The sequence below is a fragment of the Semicossyphus pulcher genome, unplaced genomic scaffold (genome assembly GCF_022749685.1).
Source record: "Semicossyphus pulcher isolate SPU_LCO1_2020_fin unplaced genomic scaffold, fSemPul1.0.p SCAF_15, whole genome shotgun sequence".
Taxonomy (NCBI): domain Eukaryota; kingdom Metazoa; phylum Chordata; class Actinopteri; order Labriformes; family Labridae; genus Semicossyphus; species Semicossyphus pulcher.
Window position 1 is genome coordinate 25,697,588 of NW_027211659.1, and position 27,054 is coordinate 25,724,641.

General features: G+C 40.4%; 2 protein-coding genes across 3 annotated transcripts in view; both read left to right on the plus strand.

Annotated features, from left to right (window-relative positions):
• Positions 1-3,838: 3,838 nt before the first annotated feature.
• Positions 3,839-19,372, plus strand: LOC138592040 (collagen alpha-3(VI) chain-like; the record flags this gene model as incomplete). Its single annotated transcript, XM_069662647.1, has 4 exons — positions 3,839-4,093; positions 13,360-13,474; positions 16,550-17,146; positions 18,975-19,372. Coding segments are annotated over exons 2-4 (1,080 nt in total), but the record flags the coding sequence as incomplete, so codon positions are not given.
• Positions 19,350-27,054, plus strand: part of LOC138592009 (collagen alpha-3(VI) chain-like) — a 118,743-nt gene continuing 111,038 nt past the window's right edge. For both annotated transcript variants that reach the window (XM_069662603.1, XM_069662605.1), the window contains exons 1-3: positions 19,350-19,568; positions 20,191-20,820; positions 20,909-21,505. In XM_069662603.1, the coding sequence (XP_069518704.1) occupies positions 19,379-19,568; positions 20,191-20,820; positions 20,909-21,505 (1,417 nt within the window). In that variant the 5' untranslated portion in view covers positions 19,350-19,378. The remainder of the gene's footprint in view (positions 19,569-20,190; positions 20,821-20,908; positions 21,506-27,054) is intronic.

The following is a 27,054-nucleotide window of genomic DNA, read 5'->3' on the forward strand; positions in this document are numbered from 1 at the left end:
AGTGCTTTTACAGCGTAGCAATCTCTATAGATGCAATACAAATAGTGTTAGTAATTTTTATTAATTGTATGCCTCATGCTTTTACAGTGCTGCAGTGATCACATCTGTCTGGGTCAAAATCGTAAGGGGATGATTATTATCAAGGAATTGTGTCCCTCTTCTTTATTTCTCCTGTAGATTATCATATCATTTGTAGCATAGCCATATGAATTAATGAAACAGACAGCTTCGCTGGTTACTAGATTTAAACATAAATTGCACCGTGGTGGTCCTCTCCTCCTCCGAGCAGCTGGTCAGAGACAAAGTAGGGTCTGCGGGAGCATGGGTGATAATGCTCACTGTAAAAATCCCAAAACGCGAGCAGAGCTGGAATACGAAGACATTTAATCCACTGAGTCACATGTGAGTACAGGAACGCCTTACATGGCCCGTAAGTGGTCACAAACACGTACAGTGAACTTATATTGAGAAGGCAGGGACGGTTGTTTCAGTGACAGCTCAAAAACCTCTTATTAATAAGTAAGAAGAGAGTCTGAGCATGTGACAGGAGACAACAGTTAGCCTATTTTTTTCTGTATGTTGTCATTTATTAAAACATCCAAACATGAACACTGTAATCAGGCTGTTGATCATTAAACTTTAATAATGAGCCAGAAGCCAAGAAATTTGGGCTTTTGAGGCCACATTTTTTCTCTGGACCCCCAGTTACTGAAAACAGTTGTTTTTTGTGCCGAACGTAACCCCACTATTACTAGAAGGTGAAATATATCTCAGCAGGCTTTATTTTGAAAGTCTGACAGGATGTTGCTCATTAACATTTGACCAACTTGACGATTTTATTTTGAAAGTCTATGCACATTTATTGCTGCTAACTTGACCGCAGATCCCTGCACATGCAAAACAGATCCTAGATGGTACCAAGATGTTCATATTTTGAAGCTTAGGGTCACCGACCAGCAGCTGACTGACTGACTGATCTGACATGTCAGAAGTGAGTACTTACTGCTCAAAACACAACATTTTATGATACACCCTTTAAAGTTTATATTCCAAACATGTTAACAGTAGATACAGAGCAACGTTAGCATTCATGTTAAGTTGTGATTCTGTGCACATTGCTTTTTTAGCTCTTTTTGGTCTCCACCAACTATTGACTGAGATGTCTGTTTCTTTAGCGTCTCTGTTTACCAGTTAGTTTCTAACTTTGTCCGTCTGCTGTTTGGAGTAAGGTAGGTAGTATGTTTAACTAAGATCTCACTTTAAACAGTCCCTTGTGGCTTGACACTTTGTCTGTGAGAGCAAAGTTGCAGGCTGTCAAACTTAAACAATGAACTCTATGAGGCTAAAATACTTTTTTTGAGTTGAGGGAAGCTGAAAGAGTCTCGTAAAAACTCTCCAACCAAATTATAGCTGTTGCCCTCTCTCTTCATTTTCAAGAGTTTAGAAGAACGTAAGATACCTGTGAAACTATTGAAAAGTGCAAAAGACCTGCTGTAGAGCCGGTGTTTGGTTTGTCTGTTCAGGTAAGACCAAGGCGGTGCAACGTGGCTGACTGCGTTTAAGGGACCTGCTTCCTCTGTTGATATGAAGAGCTCATACTAAGGTAACTAAAACACAAACTTTGCTGTTGCCAGGTAATTATTCACTCATAAAAACATACTCATGTGAATATCTGAATAATCCTGCTAATAGATCCTCCTGAATCCTACTCTCTGGTCCTTGAAGTAGCCTATACTTTCTTCTGTCTCTTTCCTGGTGTATAAAACACTTCAAAGTAACAGGGTTAGAAAATATGAAGTTGGGACAAAGCTACAGTCTCTCATAAACATCTATGTGTGCATATAAACTAATATACATTACCCATCTGCAACATCACGACATGAGGCATAAATGCATGCTCTGCAGTGTGTGACTGTGGGAGAGTTTGGGTAATAAAAAGGAACTCATTAGTGATATCACAACCGTATGTGTTAGCTGAATGATTGTTTAATTTAAATGTTGTGGGACAATGAAATTCATTGCACTGTTTTAATTACATTTCCCTAACAGCATTCACATGTTTAATCTCTACCAGAACACTGCCTTGCACTAAGCCTTCATGAACACTGTAGACTGTATAAGAAGTGGACATAGCCTCTGAAGTCATTAAAGGGGCAGTATCTTTTAAATGGATATTCTCATATTCTGCATGGGTTCTGCATTTTTGTGTGTTTATTCTTCACAGTGAAAAAGTGATAAACTGCAAAAAAAAAGGTTGCCTCTGAAATGGGCCGTTCGGAACAGCTGCAGGTTTCTACGTAGAACCTTGCTTTTACTGAAACCGACCAATCGTCATTCACCTCATGCTGCCGTCTTGCACTAGCTTGTGGTCAGGTTGTCGTCAAGATTTCAGCTTACCATTCCGATACCTCCTGTAGATTCTGGCTCGTACATATAAGGCAGAATAACCGATCCTAGAGCAGCCATGTTTTCCGCAACTCTGGAGTGACAGTGCAGTGCGGCTGGGAGGGGCTATGCAGTCACTCCAAGTACTGTCAGCCAATCGTGGCTGAGGTCTGACCTTTGAATGGCAAAACATCTTGTTCGTTTCAGGAGGAAGGAGAGGTTCCGAAAAATAATTCAATTAAAGTATGTATACAATTTTTAAAATGAAACAAACTTTAGCTATAATATGTTCCCTTTAATGGCCAGCAGGGGGAGACTCCTCTGGTTGCAAGGCAAGGCAAGGCAAGGCAAGTTTATTTATATAGCACATTTCAGCAACAAGACAATTCAAAGTGCTTCACACAGAACAACAAAAGCAAAGAAAAACATCATAAAACAAGAAATTAAAAAGCAAAGGAAGATAAAATAAAAACAGCTAAAACAGAAGCCAAAATATATAAAAAAAATAAAAGTAAAAGCTACAGTGCAGATATAAATAATTAGAACAGATATTAAAATAAATGTATTACTATATTGCAAAATTGCAAATGGAAGTCTGATTATAACCAGGTAGGATGTTGACCCTAGATTATAACCAGGTAGAATGTTGACCCTAGATTATATCAAGTCTTCTTAGAAACAGCATGATGTTTGTTTTTAAATGTTGGTCCTATTAAGAGTAAAATAGACGATAAAGTGGCTATCTGTATTCGACAAGTCGCTCTTGTAGAAATGTAGCAATGTGTCCATCCTCATGTCCCAATATGGTCACTTCTGGTTTAAAAAAAACAAAAGGTGCCAAACCCAAGGCTTCAAAAGGTGGGTTCACAAACCAACAGGTGACATCACAGCAGTTACATCCACTTCTTTTATACAGTCTGTGGTGCAAACATGGCCCACAGACAATGCGTCATATAAATCAGCTTCAAGACAGTGTGATGGAAACTGACACAGGATATCTGCTTAAATCACCTTACCAATTGATGCTAGTTACAAACCAGAATGTGTCTTCTTAAGTGTCCCTTCATTGTAGCAACTAAAGTAAAACACATTTAGTTTGGTTTCTAAAAATAAACCCTAAAGAATCCAAATGGCTGTAGTGTCAGGAAAAGGGTCCTATAGAGGCAGAGTGAGAAACGGCGAAATGTAGGAAAAGGTAAGACGAAAAATCCCGCTCCAGATTTGTGACATCATCCTCCCCACTGCTCACGTCCAGACCAAACAGGGCCATGTGTCTGGTTTTCATTTACTTCTTCCCCCGGCTCACCCTCTCCTTCCTCTTTTTCTTTTTTTTTTCTCTTTTCTTTAGAGAAAGTGGGAGGAGGAAAAGAGAGGTGGCAGAACTCCAGAAGTTTGGAAGTTTGTCCCATCTCAGCCTTGAACTCAGCACCACAGCTCCTCTGGTTGAAGACCGGGAGGGTGCCTGTCTCTTTTCTGTCTCAACCATTTCCTCTCCTCACTCAGGACCCCTCTCTCTGCACATCTCCTATCAGTGACCTTATCTCTGCCTTGCTCAGCGGCCTTCCTTTGGGAGGTGCTGGAGAAGCCAGCGAGGGGCATTTACCCGGTGGATAATGACCAAAAGTCCAGCTTGCAGACATTTCATATAACTGATATTACCTTTTTCTTCAAAAACAAATAGAGTGGAGTACAGCTTCTTCAGCTCAGGGTAAGTTTTACAAACATCTCCTCTGTTCTTATGGTGCTACTTCTTGCAGAACGAAGTTTGTGCTTGGTCTTTACGAATGCATGCTTGCTTATTGTTTCCCAGGATTGACCTTGAGTGCACTGTCTGTTGATTATAAATAGTGCGTTGACCATAGCATAGTTTCTAGTCATAACATGTGAGCTTATGGTGAGTGTCATAATCGCAGGGTTGCACAGAGTTTTTGGCTTATAGCTCATAAATATCAAACAGTGTGCGTTTAGCAGCATGCCTGAAGCCTATACTTAAGTGGTGAGAGTGCTGCAAGGGCAAGAGGTGAGCCGCAGTTAGGGTGAAGGAGGCGACCTCAGCAATGTTGTGTACGAGGCATGTGAGTTTGGAAGGGCATGTGTGCTCTGTTTTCTCTTCTAAAGTCTTAAAGTGCTACCCTGCTGTTTGACATGCTCGGTCTCTGCAGAGTTTAATTTACTGCATAGGAGTCAAATAATTGTGGCCTCTGAGATGCTACGTCTAAGGACTCGAGCTGTAATCCCAAAACAGTTTTTACGTGTTTTGTGCTTCATGTTATGTAACAGATTATTGATGTATCCCCTTAGGATACGTTTAATAAGTTTTATCTTTTGACAAGTAATAAGAAATGTCATTAATCATCATGCACTTGCTGATTTTTGTGCACTTTATTAGCGATCTAGAATGATCTTTTGCTCATTCAATTGAGTCTAAAGGCTGTTCAAAATCTCCACACCCACATGTGCGCGCTAAAGAAGAGTAGTTGGATGGGTAGATGTTTCCACTGCAGCAGAAGCCCAAAGCCACACCCTCTATGAAACCAGTGCAGGAGTGGAAAAGTGTGAAGAAACTGTTTTCCACACTACTAGCCAGATGAACCAGGAGAGCCAGGGGGGGTTTGGTCCATTGGGCAAAGGAGTTGGGGTTGGGTGGGGTGGGTGGGTGTTGGTGGTGGTCGTGGGCTGCAGGGGTTTAGGGGACCAGGTGTGAGCCATTAATCTTCTCCTACAAGACTGTCCAAGCAGGACGAGAGGAATCCAGCTGTGTCCTCTTTGCTGTGTTTCATGTGTGAATGTGGGATTTTATGCTCAAATTAAGTTATTTTATCCTTCTAAGCCACCACATAATGACATTACATTGGAAATATGTCAGAGCTACTGCTTCCACGTAGTTCTGTGTTTGCATGTAGCCCGTTTCTACGATACAGAGAGGAAGAACTTTTTCAAAGGCGAGAGGAAACTCAGTGTGCACTCCAGATTTTGTTTTATGTGTTCACTTTCACATAATTTACTGCCAGTATTACGAGAATGCTTCGGCTCCCATTGGAAGCTCGTATCTAAACTGTTATTGGCAGAGATGCATCAGGAGGATTTTTTAGATATACAGTATAAATCAGCGTTAGCGTGTTTTATGGCTTCTCCTCGCTCTCCAGCTTTTTGTCCTTTTTTCCATGATGCAGCACAGATGTTTGGAAGGTTGGAACCTTTTCTGGAAAGACTCAGGAATGACTGCTCATATGATCTCTCATGAAGAAACATTTTATATTTGACTTCTAATAATAACATCAAAGAAACATCTAAACTACACGGGATGTAAATCAGAAGTAACCCGCACAGTGTTCAGTGAGAGCAACACATTTGTGGGTGATGGCATTAAGTTATTTTACAAAGACTTTTTTGTGTTGCTTTTAAGTGTTGATTGACTGCTAAAAGGCTGAAAGATATAAGAGGACAAAACAGCTCTTAGAAATGAACTGATCTCATCCTTCTGTGAACAATAAAGAGTCTTTTATAGAGGCTATTTAGCCAAGTGCGTCTCTCCCATCCAAACCAGCACAGCCCGAGTGTCATGTTTTATACTTGAACTTGTGCAGCCTGCAGGCTCAGATCGGCACTGATGCTTGAACAGACATCTGCTGGGTGTCAGACAGACTAATACACACCAGCTGTGTGGATCTGCCCGCCCACCCTGCCTCCCTCCTTCCTCCCCCTCCTCCTCTTTTAACTTTATCATTGATCCTCCTCTCATCTGTGACACATATGTCCCTCCAGCTGTAGGGTGGTTTGTGTGTGCAGATCCACACTGACATGTATTGATTCATGCAGTTTAAAGTTAACTTGTGCAAAGTCATACTCGCTGTATGTACACGTGATGTTTCCTCTGGATGTGCCGGTGAGTGGCAGTGTGGAGTCGTCTCACACTCAGAAGCTGCATGGCAGTGTGGAGATGACTCACATCCCCGTGACTTCACTTATTTCAGGAGTCGTGCAGATCTTAATTTATTGACTATGGATATTGGCTTCAATAACTATGGTTGACATTATTATTGATACACACAATGTTTTAGTCTGTAATTAAGTGTAAAGGGAGCTGCTAAAGTCGAGCCAATTTGCCAATCCAACCCACTAAGCCCGGAGCACCACATGTGGTTTGCACATTAAGGTTTTGTACAAGAAAAATATTATCCCAGACAAATCCTGATTGCTTGTTATGAACTTTGCAACCCAATAATTTATTCTACGCATGTACAGTATGTGAGTGTAAGCTGGACATGCAATTATAATTAATGATAATTAAAACAAAAGTAAAATAATAACAACAGCATCTGCAAACCTGAGGATCAAGCAGAGTCTTTAATGATGTAACTGAGTTGGAAAGATTCTTAATGGAGAAGTGCACGTGTCTATATTTGCAAAATGACAAGACAAGACAAGTGTCATTTTTATTTAATCCATGGAGAACATGTTCGTACTCATTCATTCCAGTTTCCCTGTGTATTGTTAGTGTTTGTTCAGTGTATTTAGTCTTTATGTGATTCACTTTGGATTCACTTTAAACACATTTTCTGGCCGCATGGGGGCAGTGGAAACAAGTCTGTCATACAAAACAGACAGATTGTCACCTGTTGGATTGTGAGTTTGTTTTTACACATCCAGAGCCAGATTATCATCATGTTTCTAACTACCTGATCAACACAGGTCCACTACTGACTTTCTTTTTAGTTCTGTTTTGGTCTTCAAATACTCATAAGTAACAATATCTGGCTATGTAGCAGCTACATACACCACTGTCTTCAACAGCTTGTAGCTGACTTTGTCTCAGTGCTGTTTGGTGCTGGGCGCGGAGTCTACAGAGGGAAACCCCCGGCCCGCTGTACACAACAATGATGACATGGAGGGGTGAACTACAGAACAGTGAAGTTGCAGGGTCGAAAAACAAAACTGCCGGTTCTGTCGAGAGCAGACTTTAGTGATTAAAGCAACCCTTTTACATACAGGTAGTTACGTGATTATAGCTGCTTTGTTTTGTCGTCAGCAGTTTGTTGTAACATTTTCAGGCTGGTAAAATATGCCTGCTATGTTCTGGAAATGTCCTCTGGTTTTTGAATGCTGTCATCTGAGGTAGGCTTCTAAAAGTGTGTATTTAAAGTTTTTTTTAAATTTTAAACCAGTATAAAAAAGTACCAATCATAACAAGCGTTTGAGCAGAAGCTGCTTTTTAGTTTATCTTTGCCCCCTTCTTGTCTCAGGAGGTCTGCCTGCTGTAGTTGGTGTAACATGCAATTAATAACTGTGGTGTCTGTCATTGAGGCTGATGGAAAAGCTGAGTGTTTATGCGTGTGCGTGTTTGTATGTGTCTGTGTGTGTGTGTGGTCTCTGCAGTAAATGAGTGTGTGGGGTCCAGCTGCACATGTGCTGCAGAGTGCTGATGGGCACATTGCAGCATCTATCTTGCTCTGTAAATGCAAACTAACCCTGTTTACCTCTGAGCAAGATATACTGTTATACACCGAGCGGGATGTTCTGCTCATTGTTTAACATAAACTGCTCACTACTGAAACACTGAGCTCTCATTACAGGCTGTCACTTTATGGTTACTGGGCTGTACATAAAAATGAAGTGATGACTCATGCATCACTTCTCAAAGCGCCTCTGAGTAAGAGTTAAACATTCCAGACTTTGGTGACTCCTAGTGGTCGTAGCAAAAAAAGGGGCTCCCTTGATCGACCTATTATTGTCTCATTCTTTTCCAAACAAAAACTTCAAAATAGTTTTAAAAGTGCTCTTTACATACGAGCTTTAAGTTTGGAGGGGTGGATGCTTTTGAGCTTTGACAAGGGTGTATCTTTTGTGGCTGAAGTATGTGGTGCAGGAAATAAGGAAGAGAGTGAGAATTTAAGATTTTCTAAAGGCTAAAGAACAAAACTATTTCGTTTGTGTTCCTTAATGCCAGCATCATGTTCGATGCAGATTTTGCTGAGCTGACACCGGCATGATTTTGGAGGGAAAATGTTTTACTTCTCCCCCTGGAATTTGTCTTTCTGCAACTGCACTGACTGAGAGTGTTCCCAGGGTCAAACCAAGCAGCCTTTGGTTTCTCTGCTCCCCACCTGTAGAACACGCTTTCTGAATACCTGAACTCTGCAAAAACTGTCCAACAAAGTAGATACGTCACTGACACCTACCCCCCGGCAGTGGTTACAGGCATCAAAAATAACTATAAAGATATAATCAATCTTGTCGCTGATGGTTGTGTTTGTTTTTGTAGCTCATGTAGAGGCATCAGTATTAATTTCAGTCCATTTCATAACCAGCTAAACGCTCCCCACAGGAGCTTTAATGTGAAGCACTTGCTGTATAGCTTTGCTTACCTTACCTTGTCTAGTAGATCTTAAAGCTGCGTAAATAATATTTAATCCATTGAAGCAGCCTCATCAATATATTAACAATATAACGTAATGTAATGTGATGTGCAAGACGTTCATGCACACACCCTCACAGTTGGTTGATATTTCTCAAATGAGTCTTTTAGCGACTGAAGGAGCACACTGAGGGCTTATCAAATTTGCTCGTTGTGTCCAACATCTCTCATTAACTTTTGGTTTATCGACTGTGCGAGCACCAAACAGCCCACTGATACAGTTAGAAACCAGCTAAAGGAAATCGTGGAGCCTTTATGAGCTAAATACACAAATATTTCCCACAAATATTGATATAAACATCAAACTGGATGCTACCAATGCTCCATGCTCCAAATAGGCAACTTCCCTTACGTGTTAGGGTTAGGCATAACAACTCAACACAATGTGTACATATGTTAAATTTAAGTTGTCCCCCTAGTGGCAGGTAAAAGACCAACACATGTTTAAGTTAGAAAATAATTCATAAACAGCATATTTGACGTTCTGTCATACTCGTCTCTCTAGTGTAATTCCCCATGCTGCCATTGTTTTGGCTGCCTGTGTCAGAGAAAACAGGACTCCACTGTGCTACTATGTTTTCCTCTGTGGTGTTGAGAGGAAGCCACGGTGTTGACCACTGGCCAGGCTTGGCACAAGCTGCAGAGAAGTGGCTTTTGAGTGACCTGAAATCGCATGAGCATGAGGGGAGAACACAAACATCTGTTGCAGTGACCAGAAGAGGTTGGATTTCCTTGAAATAAGGAGACTTGGTCATTTAGGCCTGACTATATCTGGATTGTGACAGCATTGGGCGGCTGCAGGGATTCTCATTCCTCACTGCAAGTAGCAAATCTTATTGAGGATACTTTTTAAACTTTCTTTTCTTTGTTAAAATATATCCCAAAGCTTTAAACATGCTTGTTTTTAGAGGAAAAGATTATAATAATATTTTATAATTGTATTTTACCTGCAAACATCCGACTCTGAATGCCTCCAGTTTGCAGTGGGCAAATGTGGGTTTGTGGCATGAATATTTTGTGTGACACTCCTTTGAAGCTGCATTCAAACAGCTCAGTACTTTTCCTCAGTCTTCAGCTGAATGCCTGATATTACTGAAGTTGTTTGCTGAGTGTATTTACTCACTGATTTTGTCTACAAATGTAGTTTTTCAGGGTTTCATTTTGATCTGCAGGAACAGAAAAGTTTAGACGCAGTGACTCCACTTGGTGTGCTGCATTAAATGCCACAGCCATGTGTTTATAATTCATTATTGCTGTGTATTGTGGATGGCTTTGAGTCAAGCCATGCTTACCCAAGTTTTCCTATCCTCTTGAAAGAGTCTCTTTTACTCCACAGCAGAAAAAAACATGTTAAATAGGATTGAAGTGCTTTCATTTAGTAAGATCAGAGGGTAACTTGGTCCAGATATTTTCCACAACTGAGAGTTAATAATAATGCTGGTGTGTGTTGTTGGCCAACAATCAGACACAATATAAGTGCATCAATAAAGCATGTGCAGCCTGTGCCTTGTGTTCATTTGGCCTGTTTTTCTCACTCTTTCATAGTTTTCCATGGTTTTAATGATAAGCCCAATTAGCATTTAGTTCTTTATTGCACCTAGTGGGGGGTAGCTGCAAATGTAAGGCAGCAGGCTTATGATTGGGCGGTTGCCAGGTTGATCCCTGGCCCTGCAGGATAAATCCTGGTGGGGAAGTCTCCTTTATTAAAACCCAGAACCCCCAACTGCTCAGAGGCAAAACAGTGACTAAGGTTTATCCTTTAAAACTAAATAAACAAATAAATAAATAATAATAATAATGATAACCAATTTTTAAAGTGCTATTTCATATTCTATTCTAGAAAGACAAGATTTATTAAACTGTGTTATACCTGCATTTCCCACTAGAGGGTGTTATTTATCTTCAGTGTTGTGTTGTGCCTCACATACATTCACAATAGATTAAAAAAACTTAACTTTGTATGCACTACATGGGTAAATTTAACCTTTTCACAAAAAGTTTTTTTTGTATTATTCCCCATAAAGTCTCTTATTACCCAAACACCACTTTTCCTCTTCCTCAGAGCTGAGCTTTCATCGTGCCTCTGCCTGCAGGCACAGAGGCTCAGCATTATCTACCTTCCCTCCCTTGTCATTAGACTAACGATGAGCGCTTTATTGGCCATTTGTGTGATCCCAGGCCATTTGAGCTTTATGTAGGGTTTAAATGCTTGCGTAAAAAGCCTTCGTTATTGCAGAGCAGTGAGCCTGCAAGATCACAGTTGGAGGTTTGGGTTGATTTAGGTGTTTTTCTCTGATGCTTCAGTGGTTCAACATGTAATTGCTCCTGCCCAACCTTCCTATATTAACACCTCTAGGTAGTCTGAAGTGCAATGGGTTATGTGTGTGTGTTCTTGTGTGTATGTGTATGTTTGTCTTTTCTGAGGGTGAGAAATGTGAAGGCGATCCTTTCTGCAAAGGGCTGTGTGATGGTTAAGACTAGACTTTTAGGTTTAAGACTTAGGTTCCCAAGACACATCAGATTTGTTTCTCAAATCACATCATGAAGTAGGTGTCAGTGACTACATACACTGATGACAAGGCTGAGAAATAATTTTTGTTCTGGGCGGTTCCCCCCAGCTGTGTTTGAAACCTTCCCCTAAAAGTGCCAGCAGACTATTTATTTCAGCTCCTGTCCACAGACTGTTCCATGGATGTCATGCTCTGTATTGTGTTGCAAGTTATACAAAAGATGAGTTAAATCTAATTTGGGGAGCGATTCAGCATCAAGACTTAAAGGCCTTTGTAACCTTTTTGAAACACAACTATAAAATTTATTGGGCGTGTATTTTGATTTTATAGTTTGACTCGTGTCCCATTTGTTAACATGAAGGGGGCGGGCTTCATGACCTATACTGCAGCCAGTCAGCAGGGGGCGCTTGACATGTTTTGGCTTCACTTTTACGGAGCTGTCATGTCGTCCATCTTTTTATATGGTCTATGGTTAGAGCTAGAGCAGAGCTGGGGTTTGCCATAGTTGTGATGGTCAGCTGTAGGGATATAGGCTGTTGCCTGGATGAGTTAAAGAGAGTCCCTCACTGTATTAAGTACAAATGTGCATGTTTTTCTGTCTTTGTGAGAACTGATTTCATAATGAGAATATATTGGTGTAACAACATTTCTGGCTCTCACTGGGTCTGACTTGTCCACACTCTGGCTGTGGAAAAGTCACATGTGTGTGTGCTTGGTTCAGGCATTGTAAATTGATAACAACGGGCAGATGAACAATGTTTGTAACCTGCCTGAAGGCAATCTGACTTTGGCTGAGATAACGAAGGTTACATACAGTACTTGTTCCGTGAAATAACACTGCATATTCTCTCTAACTTACTGTACATGTGTGCACACCTTCTGCACGAGAATCTCAGTGAAGAGCCATGTGAGGTGTTCCCTTAAAACCTGTCACAGTACTTAACCTCACAGTGGGGGAAAATCTGAGTAAACACACACCCCTGCTGTTAACCTGGACTTTCCCCTTCAACTCCCCTCTTAAGAGCACTTTATTGTCTGAGTTGGAAATATTCACTCATAGCCAAGCAGAGTTAATTGCTAAAGCACATTGGCTGACATATTTAACAGAGGGTTTTCATTTTCTACCACTCTGTGCTTCAGATCTGGTTTTACTAATTAAAACAGGAACCTTGCCTGTTTTAAAACTCATGCAGGACTGTCATGCATTGCTGATGCCTAATTTTAATGTAAAATAATTCTTATCCCAGTGTTCAGCAAAACTTCAACAGTATTTGCACTAGGATCTCTCCTATTTTTGCAAAAGAAAAAGCTGACAGGAGGCATGTTTTTCCTCTAAACAGGCAAGTGAAACAAGCTTATGCAACGCTGTGTTCAATTCAGGGAGAAAGAGGCAAAAATAGGTACAAGCTGTATGCAAAAATAGGACTGGACATAGTTTATGCTGGAGAATCCAGCCATCCATTCCATCCATTGTCCTATTTCAGGGTCACGGGAGGCTGGAGCCTATCCCAGCTGTCATTGGGCGAAAGGCTGGGTATACCCTGCATGTATTTGGAATGTGGGAGGAAGCCGGAGACCCCGGAGAGAACCCACGCATGCACAGGGACAACATGCAGACTCCACACAGAAAGGCCAACTTAGTCCCAACAGGGGTTTGAATCAGTGACCTTCTAGCTGTGCGGCAACAGCGCTAACCACCGCACCACCGTACTGGAGAATGTTTATGCAAAATGCATACTGTAATAACACATAATAAAAGTCATCATATTGTAAAATTTAACTTGAATTTATAAACGCTCATTTGTCTTCCCTGTGTTTTTCTGACCCACCCATTGCTCTTACCTGAAACAGGCATTTGCGCCCTTCATACTTTGTCAGCTGATTTCAAAGGCAGTAGTTGTAATGGTTTAAAATATTTATCGCAGCAGCAGAACACAGCTTGTGTTTGGCGTTTCGGCCACAGGCGTCGCCCCATTATGGTCCGCTAGTATGGGGTGCTTTAAGTGCTTTTTGGTTCATATTCATTTATATTTGTTTCTGGTTTTGCAGGTTTCCCCTTTGCTGTCTTGGTGATCGAACATGAGGAGGCCACGGTTGTTACCGCTATGTGCCCTCCTGGGGGTCCTGTTCGCAGGATTCCTCCCTAACCTCCAAGCTCAGGATGGTAAGTTAAACTGCGCTGCATCAGCAGGGTGTGCTCATTTTGCAGATGATTTTTTTGTAATGCTTTCCCCCCCTAGATTTCAGCAACAATCGGTATTAAATAAGATGTTTCATGTGTTTGCTCTCAATCAATATACTAGCTACAATTGCACCGATTCATGTACCAGGTCAGAATATGAGGAAAGTGGGATTTTAAAACTGCTTGCAAAAATACAACACAATATGTAGATTAACAATGTTAGTAAACTGGCTTTTTTAAATTGATGTTATTATATTTAAAAATCTGAATCTGAAAAAATGTGGGGCCTTAGGAGTTCTAGCAGTTTGCCAAGTCCAGTCAGATGCGTTTAATTATCAAAGCCGAATGATGCTGTCAAACATTCACAAACATTTCAGTTATATTGTGTAAAAGTGTTTGTGTCTGGCACCGAAACGTTATTATTATGGAATCAAACACCAAGCATCTTTTCTCTGGTCTTCACTTCTGTCCTCCAAACACTCTCTTCTGAAGATTGTGCGCAAGGGTTGGCAGCCGATATATACTTTCTAGTGGATTCATCCTGGAGTATTGGAGAGGAGAACTTTAAGCATGTCAGACATTTCCTTTACACCTTGACACAAGCACTGCACCAAGCCGGAGGGAACAGGTTTAAATTTGCTCTGGTGCAGTACAATAGCAGGCCTGCAACTGAGTTCCAGCTAAACAGTTACCCAACAACACAGGAAGTCCTGGCACACATCAAGACTATGTCTTATCGTGGTGGGGGCACCCGGACTGGCCTAGGCCTGGATTTCATCATTCGTACACACTTAACCACGGCTGCGGGCAGCCGCGCTGTTGACGGAGTGGCCCAGGTGGTGGTGGTGCTGACAGACGGGCGGTCCCAGGATGACGTGTCCGACCCAGCTCAGGTGCTGCAGCTGGCGGGCGTGGAGGTGTTTGCAGTTGGAGTTCAGGATGCAGTGGACTTTGAGCTCAGGGAGATGGCTAGCCAGCCCCATGACACTCATGTTTTTAATGTAGACACTTTCCTGAGGTTGCGGGACATAATCCAAGATTTAGTAGTGGGGCTTTGCGGTGCAGTGACCCGTTCAGGGGGGGATCCGGTGGCAAATGAGGCCCCTGTGGCTGGAGGAGGGACAGGTAATGAAATGGGACCAGTGTCACTACCATACTAATGTGTCTACGTGTGCAGGAAGAAGCTGCTGCTTATGTGGACGTTACTTGATTGTATTATTAACACAATCAAGTATTTTTTTTAACCACAATAACCTTTCACTACCCACTTGCAAAATTAACATCACTTGTTTTGTCTTACCACGTTTAATATCCCCCTAATGCTTTAAAATCACAACAAGATCTGCATGTGATTGATACCACTTTATGAACTCAGATTAGGGTATTAGTTATACAATATGGCACAGATGTATGCTTGTGCTAAGCCAGAACAAAATCAGGAGTATGGATTCACAGGAAGATATTTACTCTTTCTGTGCCGGATGTTTTTAAATTTGCCAGATTTTAGTTCTTAGTTGGCATACAGCAATGACCTCAGTCTTTGTGTAGGATACGGCCTGTTGGCATTAGACACAGCTGTAGGTTAGAGAGCATAAACAACTACAAAATAAATCTTAGGACCGCAAAAACATTCATTCAGAAACATTTTGAACAGAACATGGTCTTGATGATTCTCTTTAAATCATCACTTCTCAAAGTCAAAACAATGAGCCTTTAACAATAGCTAACCGTGCACCACTGCTTATGTGTCTTGCCTTTTGTATGTCTGTCCTTATCAGTCACAATGTCTATTTGTGTAAAATATGTGCAATATTCTGTTTTTGAAACAGTGATGAACCTGCCTGGACTCATTCTTGACCCGCAGAAAAGAGTACTTTGAGAATATTTTAATACATGTGCAGCTGTCCACATATGATGTACAGCATGTTACAATTAGGACGGAGAAAATGCATTCCTCTTCCATGAAACTACACACATTAAGAGTCCAAAGAAAACATACCTTTGCACACATGATTCTGATTCAAAATCATTGGAAACATCACTAATATACAAATTTGCACTCATTTTTCATGGAGTCACATGTAAAATATTCTCTAGTACTGTAAATGTGTGGGCACCAAGGATAGTCCACAGGGACATAACTGGTCACTTTATCTGAGGTCTGTAACAAGAGTCTGCATGGGATGGCTGAACTCAGTGGAGCTATTACAAGGGACTATTAAACATTTTTGATATAGACATTATTTTAAAGGTGAAACAGCATAATGTCTTTTAATATTTGATGAATAGTTTTTCCTTATTTTTCATGATGGCAACCTGATGGAAGCTAATTCTGAATATCCCCTGATCAGTTATGGATGTTTTTCTACTTGTTTTCACACAAACGGATTTTATAGAAAAATATTATTACATAGAAATTCATTATTATATTCAAATAGAGTGAATGTAATACTTAGATTTTTACCCATTTTAAATAGTTTCCAACTTATTTTATCCTGTGGCTCAAACATTTTGTTAAAAAATGTTAGCCTACTGTTCAAGTAATGGCCATTTAGCCGCATTGAATTTATTAAAACAATAAAATTAAGATAATTTATTTTACATTGTGGTAGAGTTCCAATTTGCCTCTAGATGTAAATGTAGGCTTCATTGAGCTGTAATCGATGACCATACAAGACAAATAATTAGGTTTAAGCAATAAGACAAATAATTCTGATATCAGTGGTTAGTATTGGTGCTGACTACAATTCTACTGCACTGTACTTAATACATATAATAAAATGGTTAAGGTCACACTAAACTTTGCAACAATCTTAAAAAAAAGAATGCTAAGCTAGGCTAAAATCATTAGCATATATCACTTTAGAAATCTCCCTGGTTCAGCCTACATGCAGTATGATGTGTTTTGCAATGTTGTAAATGATTTGTTCACTTTGAATGTCACTTGACTCATGCAGTGCTATGCTAGCATGAGTTCTCTGATCTTAGTCTTTGTCTCACTGTGTTAACGCTTTCACAAGTTCCATTTTGTTTTGTTTTCTCTCTCTCTCCTTAAAGCACAAGATTCAGCTGACCTAGTTCTCTTAATTGATGGATCACAGAACATTGGAGCTGCAAACTTCCCCTTAGTGCGTGATTTTGTTTTGAGAATCATTGAGGGCCTTGATGTGGGCAGGGACACTGTTCGTGTGGCCTTGGCCCTGTACAACGCAGACCCAGAGATAAAGTTCTATCTAAATAGCTATGACAGCAAATCATCACTCCTGGACGCTGTGAAGGGCCTTTCCTACTCAGGGGGTGATGAGTCTAACCTGGGGGCTGCCTTGGAAGAAGTGGCCGACAGCCTTTTGAGCCCAACAGCTGGGGGCAGGGCAGACGAGGGTGTTCCCCAGATATTGGTGATTATCAGTGCTGGGCCATCCACTGACGATACTGGTGCCGGTGACCGGGCCCTTAAGAGGGCTGGCGTTATCACACTCAGCATGGCGATTGGTGACACTGCCACTGCAGATCTGGAAGTGGTCGCAACAGATAAAAGATTTGTCCTGTCAGCCCCTGATTTCAGAGAAATGGCAAGCATGGGTGACCTGCTGAATACTTACATTAACGGGGTGGTCCAGCGCACCATTATAGTTCAGACTGAGTTCACAGAAGGTATGTAACTTCTCTGTAAATGTTGGCGGGGCATTGGGGTTGTGAAAAAGGACGTAAAAAAAATAAAACCCCTAAATTACTTATAATCAATGTAGTAAAGCCTGCAAGGTAAGTTATGCTTAGCCATAGGCTTTAACAGGTGGTAATAATTACACAGTGAAAGTGGGAGTAAACTGACTCTTATTCCATAATTCCTCAACTTGGGTTCATTTTAGTCTGGAAACTTTTAGAATATCTATCGAAATATATTAATATGTTTTAATTATCCTTCCTGTTTGGAAAGACTTCCTGGTAGTGGCTGTGAACAAATTCTTTAAATAAATTTCTCTGTTTTCATTTTTTCAAACAATTTAAAAATCAGATGCAATCACAACACCACAAAAAATAATCAACCACGAATTCAGAATAATTAATAAATTGGCAAACACAAATGTGCTCAAATGAGTTTTTCACATGTATGATTTAATTGTAACCACAATTTACTTAACTGCACACATTTACCATTTTACCAAATATTATGTGCATGTTTTTTTCCTCAAAGAATTAGACCTTAAAAATTGTGTTGTGATGGAGTGGTGAACAGCCAAATCGTTAACAGGTATTCTACCAAGAGGAGGACAATTAATGAGGCTTTGCTACCTATTGTGCCTTTCAGGACCTGTTTCATTTTGCAGCATGTTTCCAGCAGTGTGAGAATATCATGTCAGCAAGCACTACATAATCGTATCACTCATTTCTTTTTTTTTAATTAATACATGACACATAATTTTACACAGCTTGGACTATTTTAAGTACCATTTCATACATTCAAGTAAATCATTGTGTGATGTTAAGCGTTTGTAGTATACTTACGATTTTTTGATGTCAAATCTAGAAAAAAAAAGTTTGAATAATTATTGCAGTGCTGAAAATAGATATCCCAAGGCCTACCCATAGAAGGCTTTGTTAAATAAAATAAAATTAAATGATTTGATAAACTATATGACCAACTTGTTCTCACCCATATGTAGTCCGATATGACTGCTTGGTCAGCGACCCTATGATTCAAATTATTACAATGTAAGTACCCCTCCAGAGTTTATTTTGCAGGTACAGGGGTTTGCAATCAAATAGCAATAAACGACATGCAACTTATGTTTAGTGTTTACAAATAAGGCTGTAAAGATGGTGATAATCAATCAGAATATTCTGGTTAAACTTCAAAAAGATGGTTGCAGAAAAACCTTTCACAATTTATGAGTTTTGGACATGAAACATCATAAATGTTGTGAAAGATTTTCAGTTTGGTTATGTTTAAGCACCAGTACTCCTTTGATAAGTTCAGGAAAAAGATCATAGTTTGGGTTCCAATAAGTACCTTTTTACTTATGTTAGTTATGCAACTACAAACATTACGTTGCATACAATAAAATTCCCTTTGACGCTCAATTTGAACCCTGGTCTCCTGGATTCAAGTCCCATGTTTGTTTAACTGCCCTTACTGCCATCCACAGCAGATAAAAGTGACACTTGACAAAGAATGGCAAATCAAAACAATAGAAATACACTAGATGGGTTAAAAGATTGTGATGACTTGAAGCGCTAGGTCACTGACCAGAAATATAAATCACTAATGTAAATAGAAGTATATAAACATAAAGTCTAACGTAACTTCAAGGCTAGTCTTTAACTTGCAATTTACTTGTATTTTAAATTCTTTTGATAAATCATAACAATACTTTACAAATTCTAAGCTTCACTGATACCTTTTAGGTTACCATATATCTTGTCCTTATATTAAACATTGTTAATATAATACTCATTTGAATGTTTTTTATTTTCCTTGCAGTCTTGGCAGTTGGAAAAAGAGACATCATTTTCCTCATCGACAGTACAATGGGTTCAACAGTCATCAACTCTGTGCGTGAATTCCTCAGGAAGTTTGTCGACGTCATGCCGATTGGTCCAGACGGAGTTCAAATAGGTGTGGCCCAGTTCAGCAATGCCCCTAGATTGGAGATGGATCTCAACTCCCATGGATCCAAGGAGACATTAACTGCAGCTTTGGGCAGCATCAAACCTAGACCCGGACAGACAGTCAACATTGGAGCAGCCTTGGACTTTGTGCGGACGAATATGCTGCGAAGTGACAAGGGCAGTCGTAGGCAACAAGGGGTACCCCAGCTTTTACTGTTGATGACCAGTAAAAAGTCCAGTGACAGTGTGGCAGAACCTGCTAATGCCCTGAAACGAATGGGCATATTGACTATAGCTGCAGGCTCCAGGGCTGCTGATGAGCAGGAGCTGAAGCAGATTGCCTTTGCTGACAGCATTGTGTTTATGCTGAGGGACTTCCGTGCACTGCAGCGCAGCCCAGGGCCAATTATCGATGCACTCACCACTCTAGCTGGGGTGATGGTGACTGAAGTACCCACTGAGCCAGGTAATGCTTTATCTTTTAAGAACATTCAATATGTTTCAAGTGTTATTCAATGAATGAATAAACTGATCTAATTAAAACAAGTTAAATATATTTTGATTGAACAATGTCCCAATAAATATGAGACATGAAATAGAATCAAGGAAATTCAGTTTAAATACAAGATTTGTGAGTAGTGGTAGTTTAGACAACCCTTGTCCCTTTTCAAAAGAACTAAATTGCTGACTTAATAAGACTTGTTCAGATAATAATGTTTATCGAAATAAGTCATGACAAGTGAAATACATGGTCAGGAAAATACATAATCTTACAAATTCACTAGCAAAGCTTTCAGCATCTCAGAGATTATTGTCATTTTGATATTGCTGAGAGACTATTTTTAAGCCTTCTGCTTATGGGCGATGCTAAATGTGTTTATCCTCCCTTACTTTCAGCTTGCAGTGAGGGGCGTGGGCATACCCAAATCCCCAAAAACTTCAAAGCAATTACAAAAAATAGTTTCAATGGGCATCATTTGAAGATCTAGTGTAAGATCTGTTGGAACTCGAAAGTGTAGATACATGGTATATGGTTATAAAGAGGATAACATTTTTGTGCTTCTGTGTGTGTGTGTGCTTTTTTTTAGTGGTGGAGATAACCACTGTGCAGACTCAAAAAGTGGTTCGTGACATCGTCTTCCTTGTGGATGGCTCAAACTACATTGGAAGCAGTAACTTTCCTTATGTGAGAGACTTCATCATCAACGTGGTCAACCAGCTGGATGTACGCCCGGACAGGGTCCAGATTGGTCTCATGCAGTTTGCTGAACGTCCAAGAATTGAATTTTATCTGAACAGCCAAAGCACCAGGCAAGATGTTGTGAATAAAATATCCCAACTCAGACTGACTGGAGGCTCAGTTTTGAATACAGGAGCTGCCATGAATTATGCCCTTGCCAACATGTTTCAGCCATCAACCGGATCACGCAGGAGGCAGGGAGTCCAGCAGGTGTTAGTTCTGGTCACAGCTGGTCCGGCCCAGGATGAGCTTAAAAGTGTAGCCGATAAATTGGCTTTGGCTGGTGTTTTGACCTTCACGGTCAGTTCTGGACAAGCAGATGACGCCACACTGAGAACAGTTGCCTTTGTCCCAGACTTGGCCTACCATGATCGGACATTCTCTAATTTACCAGCTGTGGCTGAACAAATAATGCCAAAGTTGATAACAGTTGTTGGTGATACAGATGTTACAACATCAGTATTCCCCGAGGAAGAGGGTGAGTTTTGTACTTCTCTTTTTCTATTAATAACATGAAATACATAAAAGTTTGCAATTAATTCTGTTTTTTTGTTGTTTTTTTTCAGTTGTTGTCGTCTCTGGCGCTGAAAGGGATGTCGCCTTCCTCATTGATGGCACGGACAATGTTCGAGCTGATTTTGCCTACATCCGGGATTTTATCATCAAAGTAATTGAACCACTTGACATTGGGATTGACAAGGTCCGAGTTTCAGTGGTTCAACACAGCGAGAGGCCTACTCCAAGTTTCTACCTCAACACTTATCAAACCAAAGATGAGGTAATGAGAGCTGTGAATGGAATGACACTGGCTGGTGGACGTAGTCTGAACACAGGATCTGCTCTAAGATTTATGAAGGACACCATCTTGTCTGAAAGTTATGGTAGCCGGGCTGCGCAGAATGTCCCACAGTTTCTGATCATTTTGGCTGGAGGCAGGTCCAGGGATAATGTGAAGGAACCTGCTGGTGCGCTGAAGACTGGGGGAGTCATACCGTTTGGTGTTGGTGTCAAGGATGCGGACCCAAAGCAGATTGAGGCCATTTCACACAACCCTTCCTTTGCCTTCAACGTGAAGGAATTTAGTGAGCTCAGCACCGTACCACAAAGGCTGAACAGCTATGTGAGCCTTTCAAAGGAACGGCTGACCGAAGTCCTTCAGCAAGGTAAGCAAAATCTATTCTGTCTGTTGGTATGTTAAACTCGCTGCAAGATAAACAACACTTCTACTGATGATTCTGGGTCTTCATCAGAATAATGGTGTCTTGTTTGTTGTGTCTCAGTACAAAGCAATGCTGTAAAAAGAGACATTGTGTTCCTGCTGGATGGCTCTGATAACACAAGAAATGGATTCCAAGAGATGAAACTCTTTGTTAAAAGTGTAGTGGAGAGACTCTTTGTCAGTGAGAACCAAGACAGAGTGTCTGTGGTTCAGTTTGCTGATAACCCTGAAGTCTACTTCGATCTGAATACACATAAGTCAAAGACTGACATAATAAATGCCACAGAAAATTTAAGGCACAAGGGGGGGAAGCTCCTAAATATTGGGAAAGCTCTCCAGTTTGTGAGACACAGTGTCTTCACTTCCTCCACGGGCAGTAGAAGGCTAGAAGGAGTCCCCCAGATTTTGATTCTTCTAAGTGCTAAAGCATCCACTGATAATGTAATGAGCCCAGCATTGGCTCTTAAAGAGCATGAAATTGTGTCAGTGGTTGTCGGAGTGGGGGAAGCAAATCTTTCAGAGTTGGAAATGATTGCGTTCAAACCTGGTTTCACATACATGGTCACTGATTTCTCTGATTTGCCCTCAATCCAATCACAACTTGTTGCTACACTGAACATAAACAAAGACACTAAGGAAACCACGCCTGGAATATCTGATTTAGTAGGTAAGAATTCCACATGCCATGAGTATGTTATAACATCATTATTTCTCTTAAGAATCCATTTTTTTACTCTCTACACTACTCTTTCTTTCAGGAATATTTAACATGAATTCTTAACGTTTTAAACAATTAATTGTTTTGGTAACCTTCTGTTGCATGACATTAATGATTGCCTTTGCTATGAATTCCATTGTCTGAAAAATCTATTGTTCTGTATTTCTTAATCTTTCAAGACAGTGTCTGTCGTCTCTACCCCTTTCTAACTGTCAACTTCAATGTTAAAGATGAATCGAAAAATTATTTCAAACATCTTTTTAAAAATAAGATGGTTCTTTAGCATTTCAGCTTGCAACAACATATTTAGAGCAATAGCTCATCTGTCTTTCTGTGCTCGGTTTTATTCCTCCGAGCTTCTAACTTGCTCATGCTGATAAAAAGGCATGAGCGTTGTAGTGTCTTGAACGCTCAGTTCGTGAATTCTTTCTCTATCTATCCACATATCACCTTGTTGACACAGGAAACTATAAGAGGGACATAGTGTTTCTCCTTGATGGGTCGGATGACTCCAGAAATGGACTACCAGCTGTTCGGGAGTTCATCAGAAGAATGGCAGATGAGCTGGACATTGATGGAGATAATGTTCGGGTGGCAGTTGTACAGTATAGTGATGACACCACAGTTTACTTTGACCTAAAATCTCACAAATCCAAAAAGGCTATCATCTATGCTGTAAGAAGTCTTCGTCATAAAGGGGGAACACCTCGGAACACTGGAGCTGCCCTGAAATTTGTGCGAGACCATGTTTTCACAGCTTCATCTGGGAGTAGACACCAGGAGGGAGTCCCTCAGATTCTGTTTTTATTGACTGGTGGCAAATCCAATGATGATGTCTCAGGAGCTGCGTTAGACCTAAAACAACTGGGTGTTCTTTCTTTTGCTATCGGCATGAAAAACTCTGAACAGAAGGAGCTTCAAAAAATTGCGTTTTCCTCCAGATTTCTTTTCAACCTGCCCGTCTTTGGTGAACTTTTGTCAATTCAGCCGGAGATAGCGGCATTTGTCCAGGCCGAAATACAAATTGAGCCTCCAACTCTTGTAGGTAAGACGTGCCACTGCCAGTACTTGAGAATCAAACTGACTTCTCGCTTACATTTCAGTACATTTGGTCTTTCATAGTTTGAATTGCGATGAAACTGCATCATCTTCTGACAAACTTGAGGGGATCAGTTTCATGTGTCTCAAACGGTCTTCAATGGCTCAAGACAGTGTTACTTGTTTGGCTTCCATCCTTTACCTTCTGGAGAGTGTTTTCTTGATAGCCAACTTCCGCAATGTCCTTTCATTCTCTTTTCAAGCTCTTTCTTGAGCCAATGATATTCGCATAATTGACTGTATATTTAAGGTACAAGAAATTTAAAGAACTTTTTCAGCCCTCCCCATCTTTCATTTGCGAAAGAGGAATAGGCTCATTTTTGTGGTTATTTCCAAGTTTCTCAGTCTTTTTTTTTTTTTTACCAGTTTACTTTAATGCTCTGGCAACTAACACCTTGTGCACTGCAGCAATGACTTTGGATTTCTGTTACCAGCATTTATTTCTAAGCCATCTAATGTGTAATGATTGCACAAATATATATTTCAGCTCATGTACTACACTCTATGTCTGAATCTTAAAAAAGTTTTCCTATTCCTTTCTAGTTGAATTACAGTCCCCTCAAAGAGACATAGTGTTTCTATTGGATGGTTCAGATGACACACAGAGTGAATTCCCAGCAATGAAAAGTTTTGTCCAAAGATTGGTTGAAACACTCAGTGTTGGTGAGAACAAAGACCGTGTGTCTCTGGTCCAATACAGCAGAGATCAACAGACACATTTCAGTTTGAAAACCTACACAGAAAAACAAGATGTTCTTGCTGCTGTCCAGCAGTTAAACCATAAAGGGGGCAGACTCCTCAACACTGGGGCAGCACTTGACTATGTGAGGAATACCGCTTTTGCCGGTTCCTCAGGGAGTCGGAATCAAGAAGGTGTCCCACAGATATTGATTCTGTTAAGTGGGGGAAGATCACAAGATGATGTTGCAAGTGCTGCTGCTGCATTAAAACAGGGAAAAGTTGTTCCCTTCTGTGTAGGTACAAGAAATGCAGACATACTAGAGCAACAAATGATTGCACACAACCCCTCTTATGCTTTCTCTGTGCTTCGGTTTGATGATATTGGGAGCATCCATCAACAACTTGTGTCATTTCTGAAAAGAGTGCCCCGTCAGCAACCAAGTCAAAAACCACTACATGATTTAGGTAAGGATCTATCTATCTATCTATCTATCTATCTATCTATCTATCTAAATCTTTGTGTTTTCAAATAACTGATGTGTAAACCTGACTATGCATCATCCTTGTGTTTGTCTTAGTTTCTGCAGATCATACAGAATCCGTTCACCATGATATTGTATTTTTACTGGATTCTTCGGATGAAATGCAAAACGACTTTGAGGCCATGCTTGGATTTGTTGAGAGAATGGTGGAGAAACTCAATGTGGATGAGAACAAAGATCGTGTTTCAGTGGTGCAGTACAGTAGAGTACCCTCAGTTGATTTTTTTCTGAACACATACAAAACACAGCAGGATGTTGCTGACAATGTGCGAATTCTAAGGCATAAAGGAGGCAGACCTACTAATACTGGTGCAGCCCTCCAGTATGTCAAGGATAATGTTTTCAGACCCTCTTCTGGAAGTAGACACCAACAGGGTGTCACTCAGATTTTGGTTCTTTTAACTGGTGGACACTCCAGTGATGATGTCAGAAATGCTGTGGAAGACTTAAAAGGAATTGGTGTGATGGTATTTGTGGTGGGAACACGGAATGCAGATACCCTAGAGATTCAATCTATTGCTCAGGACCCTAGTCTGGCTTTTTTTGCAGCAGACTCCAGTGATTTGTTCGACATTGAACAACAAATATTTTCTGCTTTCAAAACGGGTGAAACTACTGCTATCAACCAAGTATCATATGGTAAGATTGTAATGACCTCATGTTGTACGCAGAGTGCACTGCCAGATAGACATTAAGTTACTCAAAGCTACTCATGCCAACACACAATTGGCACAGGGCTCATAGTTCAAGCAAAGTGGACAGTGGTGTCTCCACTGCAAAGACAACCTTTTGGCTTTTTTTGGACAAAAGACAACATTTTTGACTTTTTGACAATTTTGACATTTTTGAAAATTGAAAGTAATTATGGTTCTGTTCTGTGGTTATCATGTGCTTTGCAGATGATTTAAACTTAACATTTTTCAAGAAATTTCACTGCATTCACTATTGTTGATCTAGTTCACTAATGATGATAACCCAGCTAAGCAAACCTAGCATTGCATTTTAGTCACAATAGCTTCTTTTAGGCATTCCTCCATTGTTATGAAAGTGCCGCCCAATTCTGTCACGTAAAAAGCTCCGCACTGCTGTTCTAGTGATGGGGATTGCATCAACAAAAATGATGAACAATAACCAACAATCTGCAGGAATAACACACATTTCATCACAGACTTCAGTGTCAATTAATTTATTAATTTGTTTGGATGCCTGTGTGGTTACAGATCCCAGTGGAAGTGATGTGGTTTTTTTGCTTGATGGTTCTGATGATTCTCAACGAAGATTTCCTGATATTAAAGATTTTGTGCAGCGAATAGTGGAGGACCTAAACATTAATGCAAACAATGATCATGTGGCTGTGGTCCAGTACAGTGATAAGGCTGAGATCAATTTTAATTTGAGACGTTACTCAACAAAGGATGATGTTCTTGATGCAGTAAGAAGGCTAAGTCACAAAGGTGGCTATCCTCACAACATTGGAGCAGCTCTGGAGTATGTGAAGGACTACGTCTTCACTTCTGGCTCAGGAAGTAGACTCCTTGAAGGAAAAGCTCAGATACTCATTCTATTGAGTGGTGGGAGAGCTGAAGATGACATAAGAACGCCGGTCAGGCTACTAAAAGAGATTGGTGTCATTTCAATCGTAATTGGAACAAATGATGCTGACACCCTAGAACTGCAGACAATATCACATAAGCCCAATTATGCACTCTCTATCACTAGTTATGAAGAGCTCTCTACTGTTAAACAGGATGTGATGTCATTGTTAAGAGATGCTTCCCACCATGAAGAGCAAACTGTTCCTACAAAGGGTAAGATGTATGATTTTAACTTTTAGCTTCAGGAGAATTAAATTTATTAAAATTATTTCTATCAAGACCCATGGTTGAACTATATGGGACTGGCACAGTAGCTCTTTATTTGGTACCTAACAAAAATCAAATTGGCTGTTTGTACATTTGTTTTTGTTACAGATTCTAAGAAACATGATGTAGTATTTCTTATTGATGGATCATACGACTCCCGAAATGGCTTTGAAGAGATAAGAGGCTTTGTCAAAAAAGTTGTTGAAAATTTAAATCTTGGCGAGAACAAAGACCAAGTGGCTGTAGTTCAATACAGCCGTGATGCCACAGCCAATTTCTACTTGAATTCCTACTCATCTAACAATGATGTTCTCAATTCCATTGGAACAATGAGACATAAATTGGGAAGACCCCTCAATATTGGCAAAGCACTTGAGTTTGTCAGAGACAACGTCTTTGCTGCTTCAGTTGGAGGAAGACGTGCAGAATCAGTCCCTCAATATCTGTACGTTTTTAGTGGTGGAAGATCAGGGGATGATGTCAGAGGACCAGCACAGTCACTAAAGGAAAATGGAATCAAGACTTTTACTATTGGAACCCAGAATGCTGATACACTGGAAATGCAAACCATCTCTTTCACACCATCACACTA